This window comes from Culex quinquefasciatus, chromosome 1, assembly GCF_015732765.1.
Source record: "Culex quinquefasciatus strain JHB chromosome 1, VPISU_Cqui_1.0_pri_paternal, whole genome shotgun sequence".
In the NCBI taxonomy this organism is placed as follows: domain Eukaryota; kingdom Metazoa; phylum Arthropoda; class Insecta; order Diptera; family Culicidae; genus Culex; species Culex quinquefasciatus.
Window position 1 is genome coordinate 10,166,656 of NC_051861.1, and position 23,648 is coordinate 10,190,303.

The window sequence follows — 23,648 nt, forward strand, 5'->3', positions numbered from 1 at the left end:
TTTGATGTCATTTTCATAACACGAAACAAAGGCTATTTCCTCGACTGTGAGAAAAAGTGACGGTAAATGACACTCGCTCCTTCTTTCACCGTTTTAATGATTATGACGAATCAGCGAGATAAAAAGGCTCAGATATCGAAAGTGTGAACCAAAAAAAAAAACGACGACTACGACGTCTCGGCGGTAGTCAATGAATGTTCGTAGAAATCCTTCCTGCCCTCCTACTAAGGGTTGGTTGTGCACTATGGGAAAAAATCGCCGATTTTCAAATGTTCTAAATTAAACTATTTTGCAACATCACATCATTCTATTCTAATTGAAATTATTTGATAGAAAAAAAAACGATGAAATTTGTTTTTATTTTATTTTGTATAATACCAAATTTCCCACAGTGTCACAACTCGCCGTCAAGCTGACTGATATTGATTGCGTACAGAGCCTTTCCTCCCACCACTGGAAGAGAGTAGTAGCAAAATGTCAGATTGGGATGGGTGTGGGTGGGTGCCACCGCTTAAGAAGAGAGGCAACCAAGAACGGTGGGACGGAGGTGAACGTTAATCTCCGTTATCGAGTGATTGGGCAAAATCAGTGAATTATTGGGTTTAAACGAAATTGACGGAGCGAGTTTTTTTTATCTGCTGAAGCAAATCGAGCGTGGGACGAAGCGAGTTGTTTACAGTTTTTGGGGACTGAATTTAATGCAATTATTTCAATTGGGTCAATTTGTTGAATGACGTTTAAATAGGAAAATGTAATTATGTCTGTTTACAGAAAACTCAAATAAATTGCACAAAAAGCGGATGTATTTAATTTCATCATTTTTAATGTTTTGAAGACTGACGTAGTTTTCTTTTTCGACTTAAAATTTATCTGTCGAAATTTTTTATACCGGCGTTCCCAAAATCGTGAACATGCGTTTATAAAACGCATTTATAAACGAACAAAGTGTTCAAATTGCAAGGTACGTTTTTAAAAAAAATCTTTACACCAATTCATGAAAAAACAGGAGTAGTAAAAAAAACTTCTCCAATATTTGTTTTTCAAAGCAACGAATTAATCCAGCCCGTGTTCAGCAAAGCCTAACTACCACTATTTGTCCATAACAAACGTCCCGGAACTGCTTTCTGGCTCCCGACAGGGGAAGTAGATTCAAGCCCCAAAATTATACACGGCTCAGTGAACACGTGCGAGTACATAAGAACCGACCCCGATTCAGGCCAGGCAGGATCGATTTCCGATCCAAAACAGAACCATTCCGGTGAGGTTTTTTTCTCGCTTCCGAGAAAAGGTGGATAGATGCCGAGTATGTTCCGATGTTGTTCGAATGCACTATTTATCCAGCCGAGTAGAGTAGCAAACATTACACTGATGGGAAATTTCCGATTCAAGGAATAATGTCTTCCAATACACGAAAGTATATTTTTGAAATTTTGACCACTTTACAGAACAGTGTCCGCCCGATAACGACGACTTGAGTTAGTCGCGAAATACGGTAATCGTAATGCTTTTTATTACTCGACCAGCTAGCAAAATAAAAAATGGAGAAAAAATGGGAACTTTGGAGAATAAAACGGCAAACACGGAAAAGCATAACAAGGGAACAGCGTTTTTATTTTTTTGCTTCATCTTCTTCTTTAGAAAACAACCTATAAATACGTCGCTGCGAATGCTGTTCCAGGCGGACATTTTCCTTGCTTGTGTGAGTGTTTGTGTGCAAACATGTACGCTGGAACTTCTTTTCCATTGAGTGAAAAATACGGGGTTTTCACTCTGAGTAACATTGGAGACCCAGAAGCTCTATGTGTAGCAAAAGTGCAGGAGCAAAGTTCATACAGGAACCAGCTAGGACAAATATAGACGGGACTCGGAGACTGGCATCGCTGAATAGTGCCGACTGTGGCTCCCGCGAGACGTGACCCCGTTACTTCTGGCCCGGTTGGAGGTGAGATCGTCGCCGTTAATGTGGCTGAATTGAGCAATGTTACAATTTGATACTTGGTAGGATCTATGTTTTTTGAGAGCTGATAAATAATCGAAATGAAATGAAATGAATTATATTATTTTGAAGAGTTTTCAAAAACTCGGCGATTCTCCACGCTACATACAAAGATTTGTTTTGTATGAAAATTGACCTTAGGGGGTTCTGAGATTTAAAACAAAACGTCCACGTGGTTTATGGATGGTCCCATAATAGAATTATGGAGAACAGCATTCATTTGAATATTTATATTTATTTGCTGAATTTTGAACGAATTTTTTTTGTTTTAGTTTTATCGATTATCCAATGGTTTGTACGTGACTAAATCGGATAATCGAATCCAGACCATTTTTTTTGTTTATTTTTTACTATTAACATCCGCTGACACATTTAATGGCGTCATCCATAAAGTACGTCACGCTCTAGGGGGGAGGGGGGGTTGTCGCATGCTTGACAAAGTGTGACAAGGGGGGGAGGGGGGTCCGTGAGAGTGTGACGTCACGCTAGGCTATTTGTTGAATACTGAAAATTCAGTCTTAAAATATGTTTAAAAAAAAGTTTGATAAACTTTACTCATAAATTAAACACGATACACAGAAAAAAAAGTTGAATTTTGGAATGTTGAAAATTTTATAGGTTGAATATTACCTCTTTTTTTGAGTAATATTACATAAAAAATGTGTAAAAATGTGAACCTGATGAATATTCATCAAAAACTGATGAAAATTCATCATTTTCTGGGGTAAAATTAATCATTTTTTTAGCCACAAAATCTGTCACCATTTCCTGATGAATATTACCATCATTTTTTTTCTGTGTACAAGGCTCTAAAAAACAGAGTTTTAATAAGGCCGTTGCAAATTTTTTTCAAAGTTTATGCCGCCCCCTCCCTTCAAAATGTGTCGGAAAAATCAAGGGACAAAAAAATATTTAAAAAAAAAATCAAAACTTCAACGAAAATAGAAGTTAAATCAACTTAAAACAATCTAAAATGCATTTTTTGCAATTCCACTGTGAAACTGTCAACTTTTCCTGCCCTTCTGGAGAAACGAAACGGCCTACTTTTCCCTACCAAAAATAACAGAATGGAAAATTAATACCTTTCAATAACAGTGCTGAAAAGTCCTAGTTGAACTTTTCAGCACTAGTATCGAAAAGTAACATTTTTCAATATTGTTTTGTTTTGAACGATGAATTTACTATACACATGAATGTTTGACATAAAATTCCTATATATAAGCGTTTTTCGGAATTGCAAAAAATGTTGTAAGCAACTCATTGCAAAACTTGATTTTTTCAGCACTCGTCCTATTTATCCAACTCGGTAAACCTCGTTGGATAAATGTACAACTCGTGCTGAAAAAATCTTCTTTTTGCAACTTGTTGCATAAACTACTATTTCTGCATTGATAATAATATTTACCATGTTTGGGCTGGATTAAAAATATTTTGATTTTTTTATGAAATTCCAATGCACAACACCGCAAAAACTTTTTTTTCGCGAAAAATAAAATTTTCGTCAATACTTAGATAAATATTTTGGAAACTAATGATTGCAAAACAACTGGACAGGTGTATAATGCATTTCAAAATACTTTATTTATTCAAATGTTGAAACCATGGCTCGTAAATTCAATTTTCAAACTTTGTTTTTGCCCTCTCCCTTTGACTTTGGTCAGAGGCGAGGGCATAAAGTTCAAAAATATTTGCAGCGGCTTAATAGATTTAAATCATCAATAATAAATAATAGAAAAAAACTTCCTCGATTGAACTCCCAATAAAATAATAATCTTACATTTAGAAATCATGCAAAAATTGCTAAAGCAAATTTTCTAAACAACCTATGAGTCATGGGTATCTCATGCCGATAGGAACTTTTGGAAATTTAATCTAGATTGAACAAAAAATCAAGATGGGGGTAGGGGGGTACGACAAGTGTGACGTACTTTTCGAGGGGGGGGGGGGGGTCAGAGTCAGCGTGACAAAGTGTGACTTAGGGGGGAGGGGGGGTTGATTTTGGCCGATTTTAGCGTGACATACTTTATGGATGACGCCTAAGTCATATTTGAATGGTTGATGTGAAATGTTTCCAAGGCCTTCAGAAAATCGAGTCTTGACTGTATTCAACAGTTGCTAGTTCAGAGTTTTCATTTAGGATCGTACATAAACCACGTACATAAAAATTGAAAATCTGAAGTCTGACTTTTCGGGCATTTGCGAAGGAAGGGGGGGGGGCAAAAACTTTAAATAAAATGTGCAATGGCCTAATCGAGATCGAATAACTCTTCAATTTTCTAAGTCACGGTTCGAAAACTATTAAAAATGTAGGAAAAAATCCTCAAGATAAAAAAACAGGAGTCAAAGAAACAATATTGATTTTGCATTTTCCAATCAAAATTTTCAGTGACAATGCATACCACTGAGAAAAACAATATAATAACAAAGGTAAACAATCAAAAGCTCATCCATTCACACGGATTGCAAACACGGAAAATCCCAACCCAAGCAGAAAAATTCAATCTAATCCTCTGCAACCACACAGAACACTGACTGCTCTGCTTCCGAGTCTGGCCGTAACAAAATTACATAATGAAATTTCATCCAGAACGATTTGCTGCTACTGCTGGGCTCTGCTCTGTTTTTAGCTCTCTTGCGACGCGAGGTGGATTCTTCTTCGACCGGGCGCGCGCTTTCGCATGAAAATATCGATTTTCGCGTTGCTCCTCCACACCACGAAAAGCTCCTTGCTTCCTCTCTGGCACCAGCCGAGATGTCGTTCTATGTGTGTGTGTGTTTGTGTGTCATTTGTGGGAAAAAACACGAAAATAAAACACCATCCGATTATGGTGGCCATTCATTATGCAGAAGCATCTTTGTCATAATTCGTCCTCTCGCACACGTGCTTGTGACATAGATTGATATTCAAGACATTGCTCAAACTTGGCACAAGCACAGACTACGAGACATTTGACAGTTAGTTCAACCCTTAGCCCTGAGTCCGCCCCTGTTGCAACTCCCATTAAACGGGCACCATTCGCAGGAAATAGCTCATAAAATATGGAAAAGACTGGGACGAAATCCCATCATTCGCCAGAAAACACAAATTTCGTGGTGCGTGACCGTCCCGGCACCAACCTGCCTCCTCCGCATCGGAGCACCCCACAAAACTTCCTTCCGGTGGCGTGGGTGTGGGGGCAGCAAATGGCGTGAAGGAAACATTGGTTTCCTTTTTAAAACTTGTGAATACATGGTTTTTGGAGTTATTACGGAACATATTCAGAGGAACGTGACGGCCGTTGCATGACCTTGACACGTGACGGAAGAGATCCAAAATGATTTTTCACTTTGTTATATAGAGTCATTGGATTAAAAATTAAAAAAATGAAGATTTTATCAGTTACAGTATTCACGAATAATAATTCATATAATAACACAACTCGAAATTTTCAAAATTGATGTCAGTAAACGCTTAAGTTTCGTTAAGGTATGAAAGATTTGGGGAGAGGGGGTAATATGCACCCCCGGGCAAAATGCACCCCCTGCTTTTCACGGTATTTGAAAGAATTTTCCGGGGAAAAAATCATAGAAATTGGATGCTTAACATTGGTAAAACATGCTGGAAAAATTTGAGCATCGTGGAATAAAAACGGGAACCATGATGTAGGGGTAAGCGTGGTTGCCTCTCACCCAGTCGGCTTAAGTTCAATCCCAGACGGTGGCATTTTTCGAGACGAGATTCGTCTGACCACGCCTTTCTTCGGACGGGGAAGTAAATGTTGGCCCCGGTCTAACCTAGAGGGTTAGGTCGTTAGCTCAATCCAGGTGTAGGTGTAGTCGTCTCCCTGGGTCCTGGACTAACAATCCAAAGGTCGTCAGTTCGAATCCCGGGGTGGATGGAAGCTAAGGTGTAAAAAGAGGTTTGCAATTGCCTCAACAATCAAGCCTTCGGACACCTAGTTTCCAGTAGGAATCTCGCAATCGAGAACGCCAAGGCAATGCTGTAGAGCGAATAATTTGTTTTTTTTTTTGGTATAAAAACAGCTTAGGCCGATGCAAATATTAAAAAAAGTTTTTGTCCCTCGGCCCTGGCCGAGGTCAAGGGGGGGGGGGCAAAAAAATAAAAAAATATAAAAATTTAAATAACAAGCCATAATCTTCACATTTAAATGAAAAAAGTGTTTTAAAATGCATTTTACACTAGTTCAGTTGTTTTGCAATCATTAGTTTTCAAAAAATCTAAGATCTGACAAAAACAAAAATTGTATCGAAAAAAAAGGTTTTGCATCGAAAATTTTCAAAAAATCTTAAGATTTTTTAATAAACCCAAACATGCTAAAAATGATTTTAAACGCAGAAGAATGTATTTTAATTTGATTTCAGCTGGTTGCACTTGAATTTTCATTGAAATTTTGAAGTTTATTGTAAAAATATTTTTTTTGCCCCCTGATTTTTCGGGCCAATTTTGAAGGGGGGGGGTGACAAAAACTTTTAAAAATATTTGTACCAGCCTTCAGTTATTTGCAAAACTTTAAAATGTTGTGTTTTTATCTAACTTTCATTGAACTTTCATTATGATTTTTGGACAATATAAAAAGCTTTTATTGTTATTTTAAGTGTTGAGGTATATAGTTTTTGCCATAATCTTCATTATTCTGTAGATAGATGAGTCAAAAAACATCAAAAAATGCATGTTTAATTCGCGATTAAAAGCTCCATAATTCCGACCGATGGCGCAAAGCATCGAAGAATGACGATTCAAATTTTCGCTGTTCGGTTATATGGGAATGCAAACTTAAAATTGAATTTACAGCTCTTAGAACAACTTTTGAGAAAAAAATTCAAGTAGTACGAGTGTAAACTTTTTGCCCTTTATAAATTAACGCAATAAAAAAGATTTTGAAAAAAATAATTTTGAAAAAATAAATATTGTTCAAAATGATAGAGCATCAAAAGTTAACAAAGTATCAGCTCGAATTTTTGCTCAAAAGTTGTTTTGGACGCTGGAATTTAACAAAACAGAATTCGCATTTCTGCAAAAAGCGTGGTCGGGGACAAATGCACCGCTGTGAAGCTCAACAACGGCCATACCCGCCTGACCGGGTTCGGGGAAGTAGCGATCAATAAAGTATCATGCCCACAATAGAGCTTTATGACGTTTCGCGTACGCACACTAGTGCACCATTTGATTTTGATGGCAGACAAAATTTAACCTCACTTAATTTTTGTGTACTTACACGCAATACAAACGAACGTTGATTACTCTATTGAACGTTCAAAAAATTCCGAGCTTCACTTGAATTTTGAATATTCAAATTGATGTAAGTGCGACAACTGGCCAAAGGGATTTCAGGTCAGAACGTGTTTGACACACGTTCAGGCCCGACTACCGCAAAAATTTGTAATTGTTACTCGGGACCTTGGCAACCAAAATCAGCTGTCGAGCTTAAGTATAGCCCCTTAACTACTTTAAAGTGATTTAGTTATTTTAAATCTAAAATGGCGGTGATGAAATATTCAAAAAATGCTTTTTGTAATTCAATAATTAACTATTTAGATTTGATTAAAAGTGTTGGTCGCAGAACTCGAATTGGACGTAAAAAAATAAAAAATAATTGTTCAAAGCCTTCATCTAGCCAAAATTGATAAAGACAAATTAGTTCAGTTAAACAAAATCTAGAACAAACTGAATCCTGCGCATCGAGTCGTCGCATGAAGCTATCGTTGCTGTTCTATCCTTACCACGTAGATACCGTTTTGGAAAATTGTCCTTTGCTGAAAATGGCCGCTACAAAAAAAATCTTTTTTTATGGAGCGTGGATGATCTCAATACCCCGCACTCTTGAAGTGTCCGCGTGGTTTATTAATGGCCTTCTACGGTAATTTGTTTTTTTAATCTTACAAAACACGTAGGAGAATTTAATATTAACGTCATACTTTTATAAAAAAAATCCCTAAATAACAATTTAGTTTATATGTAGGTCATCATTCGGAAAAAATGATATTTTGGTGAAGTAACCATTCGGGTATATGTAAATTCGGGAAAACGGCAGTTCGGTAAAATGGCCATTCAGGTAAATGACATTCGGGGATATGGAATTTTCGGGAAAATGATTTTCGGGGATGTTGAATTTTCGGGAAAATGATTTTCGGGGATGTGGAATTTTCGGGAAAATGATTTTCGGGGAAGTGGCACTTTCGGGGAAATGATTTTCGGGGATGTGGAATTTTCGGGGAAATGATTTTCGGGGATATGGGATTTGGGAAAGTGGGATTCGGGGATAAGGGATAAAACCAGGGGAACTCTACCCCGCCTACTAAGCGGTCGTGTCTGATTGATACTGGATAATCTGGAGTGTTCCTTGAAATCTCGGATGAGTTTTCAAAAAGCCGTAAGAGCCACTGTGACCTCTGACACTAATTTTCGTTTTTCTCGAAAATGAAACAAAATTTCATTTATTTCAAGTATGGGACACTTGAAGGACGTGTAGATGAACAATCTCGAGCATTTTTGATATTGGTTTTTCGTAAGTATTTCGAATACCGATGCAAAAAGGACTTTGTTTACCAATGGCTTTTACGGCTTTTTGAAAACTAATCCGAGAAATGTACTAGAAACAAGTACACCAACCAGTAGAGCAGCTTTTTGTGAACATTTCTTTTGACTTTTACCAAAAGTTATTCGTGTTTTCTTTACCAACAATTTTACAATCTTGTGTTCTTCATTTGCCTTCGCATCTCGTTCTGGTTTCGCCAGCCACTGATTAGAATAGGTAAACGTCAAGTGATTCCGTGCGTTTGTTTTTTTGTATTTCGCTTGCTATTTAATTACTTGTTTTGGTATTATTTTCAAGCGAGTGGCTAAACCGTGTTCAAAAGTTAGTTGGAAGGAATTTCATATATCAGTAACAACTTTTCAAAAGGACGAAACCTTCAGATGTAATTTACATCATGTAAACAAACTGAGTTTTCATCAGAATCATGTAAAGCGAACATAACCGGTTATAAACACCCTCCAACATCTCAAAATTCCGAAACTACGTAGTTTCTTAAAAACACGAAAAACGAGCAAAACACAAAAGGGCGAATCTGTTATTTATTTTTGGTTGGGTGGGTGGCGAATACTGTTGTTGTTGTTGTTGATTTTATTAGGGGAACTTAAACCCTATGGGCCATTCGCTCCCGAACTTGCGGTGGTGAATACGGTGGAGCGAAAATGTAGGCACGCTTTTCAAAAGAGCGTAATTTCTTTTTCTCAATTTATAATAGCAAAAGTACCTTAATTAATTCCAAATTGCTCTCTATGATGAAATTATTGCATTTTTGTGGAATTAGGAATTCATCAAAATTGCAAAATTTTGAATGTTGATTTTCCCGGAACTAATATGGTCAATTCTAGTTATAAGATTTTTAAGAAAAAAATTGGGATCAAATCGAGCGTTTGGAAACATTAATTTTGAAAGCTAACCAATGTGAATGATGACATTTGTTTTGCAGTTTTAATTCAAACACAAACTTTACACCAAAGGTCATTTTAATGAGCAAAGCCTACCCCTCTCGGTACACCACAATTCCCACACGCATACGCCACAATCAATTAGTAAAATGGAAATCACTTTGTGCCAAGGTGGGGCGGGTGGGGACCTGAGCAACCTTTTCACAATTTCCCATGAATATTAATCCGGTAGGCAAACGAGGTGACACATGCACACGGAAAATGGGGAAGGAAAACAGATCCCTCGCAAACACGCACACCAACAAACACACACACACACTAGCAAAAACACACATATTTGCTCAACAACAACTGCTGTTTATTTGAACTTTGGGCATGTTTGACGAAGGTAGGCAATCTGTCAAAATGGATTAGTTTTTAACAAAAATCGAGTACTTTTATGGCATTTTTATGTTTTTTTAACTTCTAGTTTTTGCATGACAGTTTCGCCCGAAGGTAGGCAAACCAATCAAGCATTTTTTTAGAGGTGTTGAGGAAATTGATTTTCTTGGCGCCCGTAAACTAAGCTCCCCCCGAGCGCAAAGAGGCTTATTTGCATAATATCATCATCAAGATGCCGTCGCCTTTTGCCTCATTTTGCGTTTGCTTGCTCAATTCTGTGGAAATATTTATAGAAAGGATAAATAATTGACGCCACCATTATTGGAGATGCTGCTGCTACTGCTTGAATGCCATGTGCCGCCCGGCATGGCGACGGCTGTCTGGCAACACTGCACTCCGACAATAACTGCTGGCACGTGTCTGCACTGTAGAAATCCGATTTGCTAGATTATCTGGATGGTTGGATTTAATTTTGTTTGCGAAGTGTTTTCCGCGCTGTTTAAAAGTTGGAAAGTTTTGAAAAAGTCTCGTTTGTTCAAAAACCGGTAAAACAAATCGTTCATTATTTAAGAATCTTCTCAAGTAAAAATAAATAATTCATTACCGTTCGCCAAGTCCCAGGCGCAGCTTAAATATTTAAAACTTGTTTGAAGTGATGCTACCTTCTTCTCTGGACCCCCTGGAGGCAAACGATCCGTCGAGAAGAAAGGTGAACGGATCATTTAAAATTCATTACGGAATAATGCAACCCATAAAAAATGGGCCGAACGGGCCAAGACGACTAGCACGCGATGATGAAGTGGCGAGATTCATCGACGGCCTGGTCTAAAGGATTCTTCTCGGAAGCGACTGTCCTGCGTTGAAGGGCCTGTAAGAAGGAGGCGAATATTTGCTCAAAATTCGGTTGATAACAGAAATATGTCAACTCAATATTTAAGTTCCAGGACTCTTGCAATTCAATGATAGAATTTTAGAAAAATAGATGCACTCTTTAAAATTTTGTGTTTTTACGCTTAGGTCAACACAATTTTTTGTTTAAATTTTGGTTCTTCTCCTTTAAATTTTTCAAAGAAAATTAAAGGGATTTTTTTGCGAGAATGTAATTTTTTAATTTAATAAAAACAAGTAGGGGAGATGGGGGTAAGACGGCCACCCTAACGGAGAAGTCTAATAAAATTTACACAACAGATTATTTTGATCTCAAATTACGTACATATTGTTCTACTACTAGTCCATTATAGAAATGACATAAATTAGTTGGTCTAAAAACCAATTTTCAATACTTTTCAGAAATTTTAAAAAATAATTGAAATCGTATATATATGAAATACGCGGGGTAAGACGGCCACCCATGTGGGGTAAGACGGCCAATGCTATAAATTAACTTAATAACTTTGCTGAATCCACCCAAACACCTACATAGTTGGTTCAACAGACTTCTCTGAACATCATAACTATTATGGTTAAAAAAATTAGGTTTCAAATGTGAAGAAAAATGCTGTTTAAAAAATTTCATATTTTGGCTCAGTGAATTTCATATTATTGCGACCACTTTTTATGAAAAACTATGAATTTTTACTACAAAACAAACACAATTTGATACAAAAAAAATAGTTTGTGTATTTTGATTAGAATAAGTAAATCAAAATTATGTAAACAACATAAAATTAGCGATTTTTATGAAAAGTTTGGTAGGATTTCATACTATTCAATGAGTTTTGCTATATCACAGTAAAGAATGTTGTCGAAACGGTAGTTAACAGCATTTCGATTAAAAATGGATAGTTTTATTGAAAATGCTTTTCCTTTATCTACAAATATGTCTTAATAGTCAAAAACCGTCAAAAATATAACCTATATCAAATAAAATCTACAAATTACGGGTGGCCGTCTTACCCCCGGAAGAGGGGCCGTCTTGCCCCCAAATAAATTATTTTTTTTAAACATTTTTTGTAAACAGTTCATCGCATTTTTTGAACTTTTTCCAGGGACATAATCTAGGGAAAACTTCAATTTAACATGAAAAAATATGTGAAGACAGAAAAACATATTGTTATTTAACAAAAATGAATTACAACATAAAAATTACATCCAGTTTCAAGTTCAAAAATTATTTGTTTATTTTGAGCTATTTTTATACTATTTCAAACAATATTTATGCATTATTTAGCATGAGGAACAGTATTGCTGAACATTTTAGTAATATTCATTAGTATATTTCTTAAAACAGTGGGGTGGCCGTCTTACCCCGCCTGGCCGTCTTACCCCCAGCTCCCCTAGATTCGATTGTAAATTATTTTGAAATAATACACTAAAATCCCGATGGTTTGACACAAACTGTTGTCAAACGAACGGGTCACTTATTAGCAATGCTTGATCGGGACTCACTGAACGGGACTGCTCGATATTCGATAGAGCTTTCTGTCAGCGATCATTTCCCAAAACAATATTTGATCGCTGACACACAACGTCATTGCTTGGCGACGGTCGGTGAACGTAAACCCGAAGACGAAACGAACGAAAAATGAGCACCACTCAAGCAGACGCCCGAACGAGACAACGTGCTCTTTCTCTTTCTCTCGTTTTTGTCTCTCTCTTCCTAGTGTATGCTGCGTGGTGACAGAAATCATATGATTGCTATCATTGGAGAGATGATCGGAATCTCGGTAGAATGTCAAACGACCGCTCTCTAGGCGATTTTTCTCCTGGAGGGAAGTCAATGATTGTGTGAGTGACTTTGCGTAGCATTCATTCCTTTGTGTGTGAAACGAACGAAAGTAGAATGTAAAAATCAGGTTGTCGTGGTGAAGACGATTGGAGTGTTCTGTCAGCTATCACAAACAATGTCGAAATTTCGCAAGCCCTGCTTATTAGTTTGACACCCCTTTTACACGGAGTTCACATACACTATCAAACGTTTGTACACTCACGCCGTGTAAAAAGTGACAGTTCGTCACTTTTTAGTTTGATTTTGACCAACCAACGGAGTACAAACAAAAAAAAAGTGTCAAACGATAATAATACCGGAATTTCTTCAAATTTCTCATTCGTCGAGAAATGAGCCTTCTCCTAGATTCGTATATTTTCTTCTTTTTATGCAAAGATGTTAAAGTCATTTCATACAATCAAATCTGGAGTTTTTTTTTTTTTGAAAAGGTCCAATAAACCAAATTTCCAGTTTATGCTTTTTGGGTGTTTTTGAAACCGCCTTGAGTCAGAGGTATTAAAAAACACCCAAAAAGCAAAAACTGAAAATTTGGTTTATTGATCCTTTTCAAAAAAAAAACTCCAGAAATATGATTTTGGATTTTGTTTGTCCGATTTCGTCTCTCCAATGCAAGATCTCTAGTCTCCACTGCCAACCAACCGAGAAATAATTGGTTGAAAACAGAGTAGGAAAAATAAGGAGAAAAAGCCATAGTTTCAACTGTTCTCTGGCAGATAAGGGAAAATTTATTTTCAAATTCGCTGTTTGCAAAAGGAACCATTTTCAGCTATAGCAAAGGTTTCGCGATTTTTCGCCTTCTTCTCGTTCTCAAGAATGTTGTAGAACACGTGGATGGAAGGTTGAGCCCCAAAGACTTTGCTGATTGCTTTATTTTAATTTCGAATTTTCTGATGAGAAACGCTGCTCTGTTTCTCTTCTGCGGGGTAGGTTATTGAAAGGGATTTTGTCGTAAGTCTTTATTCTTACAGAAAAAGGATTTTGTTACGGAAAGAAAATAAATTTTAACCAATTTTGGAAAGAATTTTCGCGTGGCAAAATTGTGAAAACAAAACAATTTGCAACTCAAGAATCAAGTACGATATATTTCCACCAAAACGTCGTTTGGCCGGAAATTGACTCGTTAGCTCAAAATCATTTCCGGAACCATTCGGAGAGGGTGATGTGCGGTGGTGTGACTTGACGTTGCCCTTACAATTACGTCAACCCGTCAATAGGGACCTGTCGGTCGGTACACTAGACAGGCATCGCGAATGTCTCATCCATTGAGGGTTACTGCCATGTATTGAGAGATGCTTCGATTAAAGGGTGGATGAGGCAATTTTTGATTTAGTCAAAAATCAAATGATTTTTTTTAAGTCTTTGTTCAAAACTTTGCAACGTACTCTTCAAAAAAGTACCAACTCTGGCCAGATTCCATCACAAAGAACTCTTTTGCAAGTTTGATCACCCACGAATAGCTCAACGGGATAACGAGCGAATTTCCCACCCCCTCCTCTCTACCTGGATATGTCGGTGTCGGAGGTTCGGTACATAAACCCAGAAACAACACTTCACACATCCATCGAGCCCAGCGCAAAGGTTGCACGCGACGACGACGACGACGACGACCTTCCCCGGGATTCGACGAGCCGTGTAGTGTGTTGTTCAACCGCCTCCTTCATGTATTATTCAATTTCTGGATACATCATCGTGTGGCGGTGGCGCCACAAACTTGGGCCTGGAGTGTCAGGAAATCCATTAGTCTCTCTCTTTTGCCTTGCGAGGGCGCTTTTCTCACACGGTGATTGTTATGGTTTTCCGTGAGACGAGCTTATTTTGAGTCGGGGTTACCGAAAATTTAAACTGTAGGCAACCCCAACGAACGTCACATGACTCCGACGTGGCCGACTTCGCCACTACACCCAAGCCATGTCACGTCGTCTAATTAAACCGGTGACGGTCGGAGGAAAGGTTAAACCGTTAGTCTAGTAGTACTTGCTACTAGGTTGGCCGTTGTACGTCCTTCCCCGAAGGTTGACGGTTGCGTTGGTGTCCCTTATGTCCATAAATTCATCATTCTACAGTAAAACATCGCTGGTTTGAAAGTTTCTGTTGTCATACTTCTTGTTAATTTGACAAAATTCAATGTGAGATTAGCAGACTTTAGCGGCATTTTTTTTAATTGTCCAACCACCGGAGTTTGACTGTAGTGCCAGAAGCCCAATACAGGCAGCAGGGGACCGGGAGCGTTAATTGTTGTCCGCCACACGGTCCTCTCGAATGGAATGGTGGTGGCGCCCGGAAGTCAACACAGACGTTATATGGGAGGAAATGGGTTGTAGCAGCCGGACAAAGAAAATATGGATTCCGGTAATTGTTGATTGCTCTCGGGGATCAATTGTGATTGATTGGACGACTTAATTGTCGATTTAAGTTGGTCGAACATTGTTTCAGCTTTACTGACAGCAACTCAGAACTGAGTCGTTTGGAGGGTGACGCATGGTTGTTTTTTCTTCAAAAGCGAACTGCCATGCGTCTCCACGAACATGAAAATAAAACGCCTGAAGAGTATGCAACCGGGCATCACGATTTTAAATCAAAACGGAGTTAAAATGATTTGGTACAGGGTGATCCATAGCAAATGCGATATTTGCTAAATTTAACTGATTTCTTGAATAGAAATGAAAACAAACAACGAAAATTTTGTTTGGACCTTTGACAAAAAAACGCTAGAAATGATCTTCCCTAGCATCAGGACTTAAAAATAAGTTTGAAGTGATTATTATTGTATACACCGAATATTTTGCTTAATTAAAAAGTCAGGAGGCGGCGTCCTCTTAGCCATAAATGCCAGACTTAATCCAAAAGAAATTGTAACTGAAAAACATTTTCAATTTGAACAAGTCTGGGCCAAAGCCACTATTGCAGGCCAAGTACACATTTTTGCATCAGTATACTTTCCGCCGGACCATGCAAATAAACAGTCGTATGAACTATTCTTTAAAACAGTAGAAATCATAACATCAAAAATGGAACCGGAAGTAAAACTTCACATTTATGGCGACTTTAATCAAAGCAAAGTCGAATTTATATCTGACCAAGAAAATGAAGCAATTCTTCTCCCAGTCATTGGGGAAAATGAAACATTGCATTTTCTCTTTGACAATATTGCAAATTATGGACTTTTCCAAATCAATCATGTAAAAACCAAAGAAATTCATTTTTAGACCTTTTATTCACTAACTGTATTGAAGACTTTCATGTACAAGAATCTGTAACCCCCCTTTGGAAGAATGAAGTCTTCCATACAGCAATTGAATATTCTATTTATGTCCATAAAAACACTTTGCCCATTGACTGGGAATATGATGAAGTCCTGGAATACAATAAAACAAACTTTGTAGAAGCCAAACGTAAACTACTTGCAATTGACTGGCAAAATTTATTTAATAATGAAGGAAATGTCGACGAATTAGTAGGAAAATTCTATACGGAAATTAACACTATAACATCTGAAACCGTACCTACTAGAAGAAGACGACGTAATAACACAGGCAATAAATACCCAGTGTGGTTCACTCCACAACTAAGAAATTTAAAAATAGAAAACAAAAGCCTACAAACTATACAGAAACAATACAAATGACACAAATCTTCTGAATTATCTGAATATTTCCGACCAATTTTTTTCGGCACTCAATTCTGCCAACGAAGAATATAATAGTAAAGTCGAATCTGAAGTCAAATCATGCCCGAAAAATTTCTTTAATTACGTAAAATCCAAATCCAAAAATAGTAACTTCCCATCGCAAATGCAACTGGACGAAAATGTAGGCAGTAACTCAAAAGAAATTTGCAATCTTTTTTCAAATTTTTTCAAAGAAGTATACACCTCATTTTCCGAAGAAGACCGCGACCGCGACTATTTTTCATATATACCAGAATTTCCAAATGACGTCTCAGTCAATTCTTTGTCAGAAACGGAAGTACGCCAGGCATTGAAGGACTTAGACTCATCAAAAGGACCAGGACCCGACGGAATAGCACCTGCATTCCTAAAGAACCTTGCAGAAGAATTGACATTTCCACTGCATTATCTCTTCAACATGTCAATAAATACTGGAAAATTCCCACAAACATGGAAAAAGTCTTTTTTGGTGCCTATTTTCAAATCAGGCCCAAAATCAGACATACGTAATTATCGCGGAATTGCCCTTTTGTCTTGCATTCCAAAACTTTTCGAATCTATTATAAATGAAAAAATCTTTCAGCAAGTAAAAACCGCATCACATGTAAACAGAACGGCTTTTTTAAAGGCCGCTCTACTAGCACCAACCTTTTAGAATTTGTAAATTTTACACTGAATGCAATGCATAATCGCAATTTCGTAGAAGCAATTTACACAGACTTTAGTAAGGCATTTGACAGAATCGACATACCATTATTAATCTTCAAACTGCAGAAAATTGGAATTCAACCGAATCTTTTGGAATGGCTTAAGTCATATTTGACTAAGCGCGAACAAATTGTTCGCTTCCAAAATGTACTATCGGAATCAATTCACGTCACCTCTGGGGTTCCGCAAGGATCCCATCTAGGACCTCTTCTTTTCATCTTGTATGTAAACGACATTTCCTTCATTCTTAAAAAAATTAACGTACTTGTATATGCAGACGACATGAAATTGTATATGGAAATAGGAAATGCCAATGACAGTCATGTATTCCAAAACGAAATTAATCTTTTCTACACATGGTGTAGTAAAAGCCTACTCCAATTGAATGTAAAGAAATGTAATTCCATTGCCTTCAGCAGAAAACATGAAACACCAAACATAACAGTATTATTAGGAAACCAACCAGTAGAAAAATGCAAAGTAGTACGTGATCTAGGTGTCATCCTAGACTCACAACTAACTTTGTAGAACACTATAACACAATAATAAACAAGGCAAAAAGTACATTAGGCTTTATAAAGCGCTTTGCATTCAACTTCCAGGACCCGTATACTATTAAATTACTCTATATAACGTATGTCAGGCCACTCTTGGAATACTGTAGTATCGTCTGGAATCCATACTATGCCGTACACCAAGCACGTATTGAATCTGTCCAAAAACAATTCTTACTGTACGCACTACGTAAACTTAACTGGACTGCATTTCCTCTCCCATCGTATGAAGCACGCTGCATGCTCATAAACATACAATCATTACAAGAACGTCGTAAATTTGCCATGCTCTCTTTCATCAACGACATTATTTCTCAACGCATACAGTCAGCAGTATTATTGTCAGAAATACGCAATAGTATTCATGAACCAAGCCGTACTCTTAGACATTCACCACTTTTTAGAATAACTGCATACACGACAAATTATTTAAAAAATTCGCCATTAAATCTAGTATGTAAGAAAATTGTAAGTAGTCTACATAAGCTTGACGAATAAACAATAAACAATATTTTGCTTAATCTAAGTGCAATTTAGAACTACCACAAGTGGTTAAACATTGATTTTACCATGATATCGCATAATGATGAATTGTCAATTGCCTTTTTTTTTTTGTTTAAAAAAACAAACAAGGGTCTAAAAAAGTAGAGCAATTCTCTACAAAATCGGTCATTTTTTTCAATTTTATTTTTTTTTTAAACCGGCTGAAACTTTTTTGGTACCTTCGGTATGCCCAAAGAAGCCATTTTCCAAAATTTACAAAAAAAAGTGTTCACGTGATTTGTGGACAGTCCCAAAGGGGCTACATACATATAAATTGGCAAAATTTTCAAGGGTTGGTATGAGCACACACTAAAACTCTTTTTAAATTTGATTTCAGTGCATTAAAATAAACATTTACAACTGTTACCAACATAAATTTTAAGTCAATTGATTGCATCATTGCCGAAATACAGCTATTTGAAGTTAGCAGTTACAAAATACGGATACCACGATATCTCAACACTGCTTTGGCCAAATCGGCTAAAAATTTTGGTGGAGACTCATTTAACCGGTTCTGTGTGCATGTCGAAGGCTGATTTTCATAAAGTTTATTTATAAAAAAGATAAAAATATTTTTGTTTTTTTTTTCAAAAACTAAATTTGAAAATCGGGCTTCGTCATGCATACGGGATATGTCTTGAGAGTTCTCACTCCAAATTTCAGCCAATTCGGTCCATTCGGATATCGTGACACCCATAAATCAACTCGGTGTTTAGAGAAAAACGCTCACTAAGTTTGACAGTTCGGTTTGCGAACCTTAATCGTCTTCTACTCACTTTAATCATGAAATAGCTTTATGAAACTTTCAGGAGTGATTGGAAATAATCTTTTGAAAGGATTTAACAAATAATAGTAAATATGAAATTTTAAGATTTTTTACATGTCTGGAGTTTTTTTTTTTTTTGAAAAGGTCCCTTAAACCAAATTTTCCTTTTTTGCTTTTTGGGTGTTTTTGAATACCCCTGACTCAAGGCGGTTCTAAAAACACCCAAAAAGCAAAAATTGAAAATTTGGTTTATAGGACCTTTTCAAAAAAAACTCCAGATGTATCTATGAAATTAGAGGGAGAATGAAGAAATTTTCAATATGTTATGCTTTTGACTGGTACTCAAAAGTGAGAAGACTTTATTCCTTTTTTGTATCGCGCAAAGCTTAGACTGGTATCCCCCCTATGCCAACAATTTGACCCATTCCCTAAAAAAGTAAGACAAATCCACCCAAAATTCTTTTCCGGTGATGGATTCTAGTCCCGAATTCAACACTAATAAAAAAAGAGAAAAAAAAACCAAATTCCCCATGCAATCAACAACACAGAAAGAAAGACACGCGGGGGAAAGGTTGCAAGTTAAACTTTTGCCCAACTGACCGGAACAGAATACCAGATGAGAAGGATATTCAAAGCATGGCAATAGTTATTTTCCAGGAGGATAAAAAAGTTTGTGATCTTAAGCAATGTTTTCCTACTACAAGTTTTGTTTCATGTCAAATGTGTTTTTTTTTTCTTCGGGAATATAGATCGTTTGTTAAAGACTTGGAACAACTCACACAATGAAAGATTTTTTCTAGCAATAATTAGCTATTCAGAAGCTAAACAGAGCTTTCCACTCAAGAGGCCACTCGACTACGACTCAAAAGAGCATCCAGGTAGAAATGCCAACGCTTAGTCTGTCGAGCATTGCTTCTGGCAACAACTTTTAAATTCTATTTCCACGAACATCCACTTGTACGCTACACACCCAGCTCTTGACGCAGAAGAAGAAAGGCGAGTTTTAGAAGACTTTAGTGAAACTCAAGAGAAAGATTCTAACTTTGATTGAAGTCAATCGACTAGGAATATTTTTTTCAAATTAAAATGATCAACGTAAATTTAAAAAAAAAAACAAATGTTCCCTTTTAGTGTTTAATCCATCAAACTGGAAAAAATGCTGATGTCTGCTATCTACAAGTTCAGCGGAAAGGAAATCCTCTTTTCACGCCCCTTGAACACGCAGGAAAGATTTGTTTCCTTAAATTGCACGCATTATTCTTTTCAAGGTTGCTGTTCTGTCTTCCAAACGCAAACGTAAATTTCCATGTGTTCACGCAGAAAAATAAGGCATATTTGAATCAACAAAATGTTTTGTTGATTTGAAAATCATATTTTTTGTTGAATCAACGCTAAACGTCAAAGCAGCTTTTTCAAAACAACAAAAGACTTTTGTAGAATCGAGAAAATCAAGGTTTGTTTCAACGCAAAATCGGCGTTGATTATATTCAACAAAAATTTTGTTGATTCAAACCTCGTACAGGCTGATTCTACAAAACTTTTTTCTGCGTGTTCGAGACACTTCTCTTTATTTTTGTATAACGTTAACGTCACGATATTTATAAAACTTTAAGAAACAGCAAAAGATTTTTTATGGATGACCCATTTTCAACAAAAGAACATCTGACATCGATTCAGAGTAAAAAGTCTCGTTTTCTTCCCATTTCTACGGAGCTTTTTGCTTCCTTCACCCGTCATCTAATGACATTTATCCTTTTAATGAAATCATCCTTTGCTGTGTACGATTACGCGAGATGGGCTGCCATTGCCGGTTATGACGCCTTCCCATGGCAAAGAAAGCTAGAGAGCGAGCGTGCCTCTTGATGACTCGTTGAGCATATTGATTTATGTGATATTTATGATTATTGCTGTGCATTGTGCGCGCTCCCATTATCGGGTGTAATCTGGAGAGTCCTCTCCAAGCCGTCAGATGTCGTTATGTGGCACTAGAAACTCATCGACGTTTTCTCCTATTCTCTCTTCCCCAGCAAGCCCCAGTAGATCAGCACGATGAAGCGAACACGCCGCGGCCGTTACTGGCACATGGGCATCGTGTTCCTGATCTACTCCAGCTTCCACGCGTACTCGGCCACGATTGGCGGGAACGGCGGTGACGACCTTGGCGATGACTCCGGCGATCTGGCCTCGGACCTGCCCCCGAACGTATCGCCCAATCCGCTGCTGTACTCGACCACGGGCACCACGGACGGCAGCGAGGAGGAGGGCAGCTCGACACCGGAAACGGCCACCGCCAAGATCCACCACGGTCATCCGACGTGGCGACCACGCCGCGAGAACTGTACCCCGCCAGCGATCGAGCAGTTCCCGCGGCCACTGATGGGACCGTACATAAGGAGGCATGGTGGCCTCGTGCTGCACGTGCTCGTGGCCATGTTCACCTTCCTCGGGTTGGCCATCGTGTGCGACGACTACTTCGTGTCCAGTTTAGATAGAATCTGTGAAGGTAAGGAGGGTATGATCTGAGTCTGCCTTCAGCAGAGATTTATTAATATGTCTCTTTTTAGAATTGAAGCTCTCGCCGGATGTGGCCGGTGCCACGTTCATGGCTGCCGGCAGTTCTGCGCCCGAGCTGGCCACCGTCGTGATCGGTGTGTTCTTCGCCAAGGACGACATCGGCATCAGCGGTGTGATCGGTTCGGCTGTGTTCAACATCATGTTCGTCATTTCCGTATGCGCGCTCTGCTCCGGAACTGTTTCCCAACTAAACTGGTGGCCGCTGGTTCGGGATTGTACCTTCTACTCCATCTCGATCCTGGTGATGCTGATCGTGATCTTCAACGACGTCATCTCCTGGATCGAATCGCTCGTCATGCTTATGTTCTACGTTCTGTACTGCGTCGCACTGCACTTCAACAGTCCGCTCGAAAAGTGGGCCCACACCTGGAATCTTCCCATCAAACTTCCAACCAAGGAGGAACAATCGGCACTGGTCACGTACAAGAATCTTCCAGACACCACGTACACCCAGGGACAGCAACCGGGCGCGGAACAACAGCAGCCACCACAACCTGTGGAACAACCTCCGGTAGATCAAGGTTACGCCAACTACGCCGATCCCAACTCTGGCTGGGATCCCAACGCGGCCTGGGGAGAACAACAGGCGGCTCCCGCGGTCAACAACAGCTACGCCCAGCCCTCTTACAACCCCAACGACGCCTGGGGAACAGAGGGACAGCAGAACTACGGATACGAGGACCAGTACGGCCAGGATGCAGCGAAATCCCAGCAAGTCGCTCAAGCTCCCCAACAACAGCTGCAGACGGCGGCCGTCACGACCGGAGCGGTTCAACCGGCCGGCGGCGACGACTACTACAAACCCAAGGAACCACGGCCACAGGACTCCAAGAACCCGCTGGAGAAGCCCGTGGACGGAGGCATCTTTGCGCAGATCTCGTGGGCCGTTGTCTACCCGATCCACTACACCGCTCGGCTCACGATGCCCGACTGTAAAACGGAGAAGTATAAGAACTGGTATCCCTTCACCTTTGTCGTGTCCATGATCTGGATCTCATTTTACTCCTACTTCATGGTGTGGATGATAACGATTATTGGCTCGACCCTCGGCATCCCTGATACTGTCATGGGACTAACGTTCGTAGCTGCCGGTGTATCCGTCCCGGACGCTCTTAGCTCTATTGCAGTGATTAAGGAAGGTTACGGCGACATGGCCGTTTCCAACGCCGTCGGTTCCAATGTCTTCGACATTCTCATCTGTCTCGGTTTGCCGTGGTTCATCCAGACGGCAATCATCAAACCGGGCTCGCATGTTAATGTCATCAGCAAGGGCCTGACCTACTCCACCCTGTCGTTATTGTCCACCGTGTTTTTCCTTCTGTTCGCGACCCACATGAACGGCTGGAAGCTGGACAAACGTCTCGGTATCATCCTGATGGTGTGGTACCTGCTCTTCATTACCGTTGCCTCGCTGTACGAGCTCAACTTCTTCGGCCAGCTGAACCCACCCGAATGTCCCAGTAAGTGTACCATCAAACTTGTTTTCTTACTACAAGAAAGTCCTCTGACATCCAATGCAACTCTCTGGATTCTCTCGATTTCCATCGCTTCTTCTGCTCCACTTTCAGACCAGAGGAAACGATTGCTGTTTGAACATTCATGCTCAAACCTATTCAACGAAAAATCGCTGCGGTAAACTTTACGCAGTAGGCCTGGCCGCTTTAACCCACCACCAGTCGCATACGTGTGAATTTAAATGCAATTTGATATAAATTTGCATAAAAATTATACGTAAAAAAACATGTTTTTAAGTGTGATTCAACCTGATTCAACTTGATCTTTTACCGGATCTCTTCCTTCTTTTTTGTAAGGTTTGACGTTTGCGGGGAGAGTCCAAAAAATTCGCCGTCGTGCAAACTTGTCGTACGTGCATGTTGGGCCAAATTGAGTTGAGAACGCCATTTTTGTCAATCCTGAAATATTCAATGAAATCCGAAAAAAAAACTCCGTGCTTGTCGTGCTATCTTGTCACTCCCTAAAAAATGATCCCTTTGGCGACAACTGGCCAAAGGGATTTCAGGTCAGAACGACACACGTATAAGTTATTTGTAAATATAACTCGGGACACCAGCAACCAACTTCAACCAAACTTCGGCACAATGCAAAGAATGGTCAGCCAAACAAAACGTGTTTGTTATTGTTTACATTGCGTGCTTTCGTTTTTGTTTATTCAAGGTCAAACATTAAAACGCGTTTTTCTCGGAAAGTCAAAATGGCGGGTGCGACAAGATAGCACGACGACGTCGATTTATCAATTTATAGATGAATGCACACTTCATACGCTTATGCAATAACT

General features: G+C 38.8%; 1 protein-coding gene across 2 annotated transcripts in view; it reads left to right on the forward strand.

Annotated features, from left to right (window-relative positions):
• LOC6039931 (probable sodium/potassium/calcium exchanger CG1090) overlaps positions 1-23,648 on the forward strand; it is a 37,336-nt gene that overhangs the window by 10,311 nt on the left and 3,377 nt on the right. For both annotated transcript variants that reach the window (XM_001849377.2, XM_038257401.1), the window contains exons 2-3: positions 20,806-21,281; positions 21,343-22,812. In XM_001849377.2, coding sequence (XP_001849429.2) covers positions 20,828-21,281; positions 21,343-22,812 — 1,924 coding nt within the window. In that variant the 5' untranslated portion in view covers positions 20,806-20,827. The remainder of the gene's footprint in view (positions 1-20,805; positions 21,282-21,342; positions 22,813-23,648) is intronic.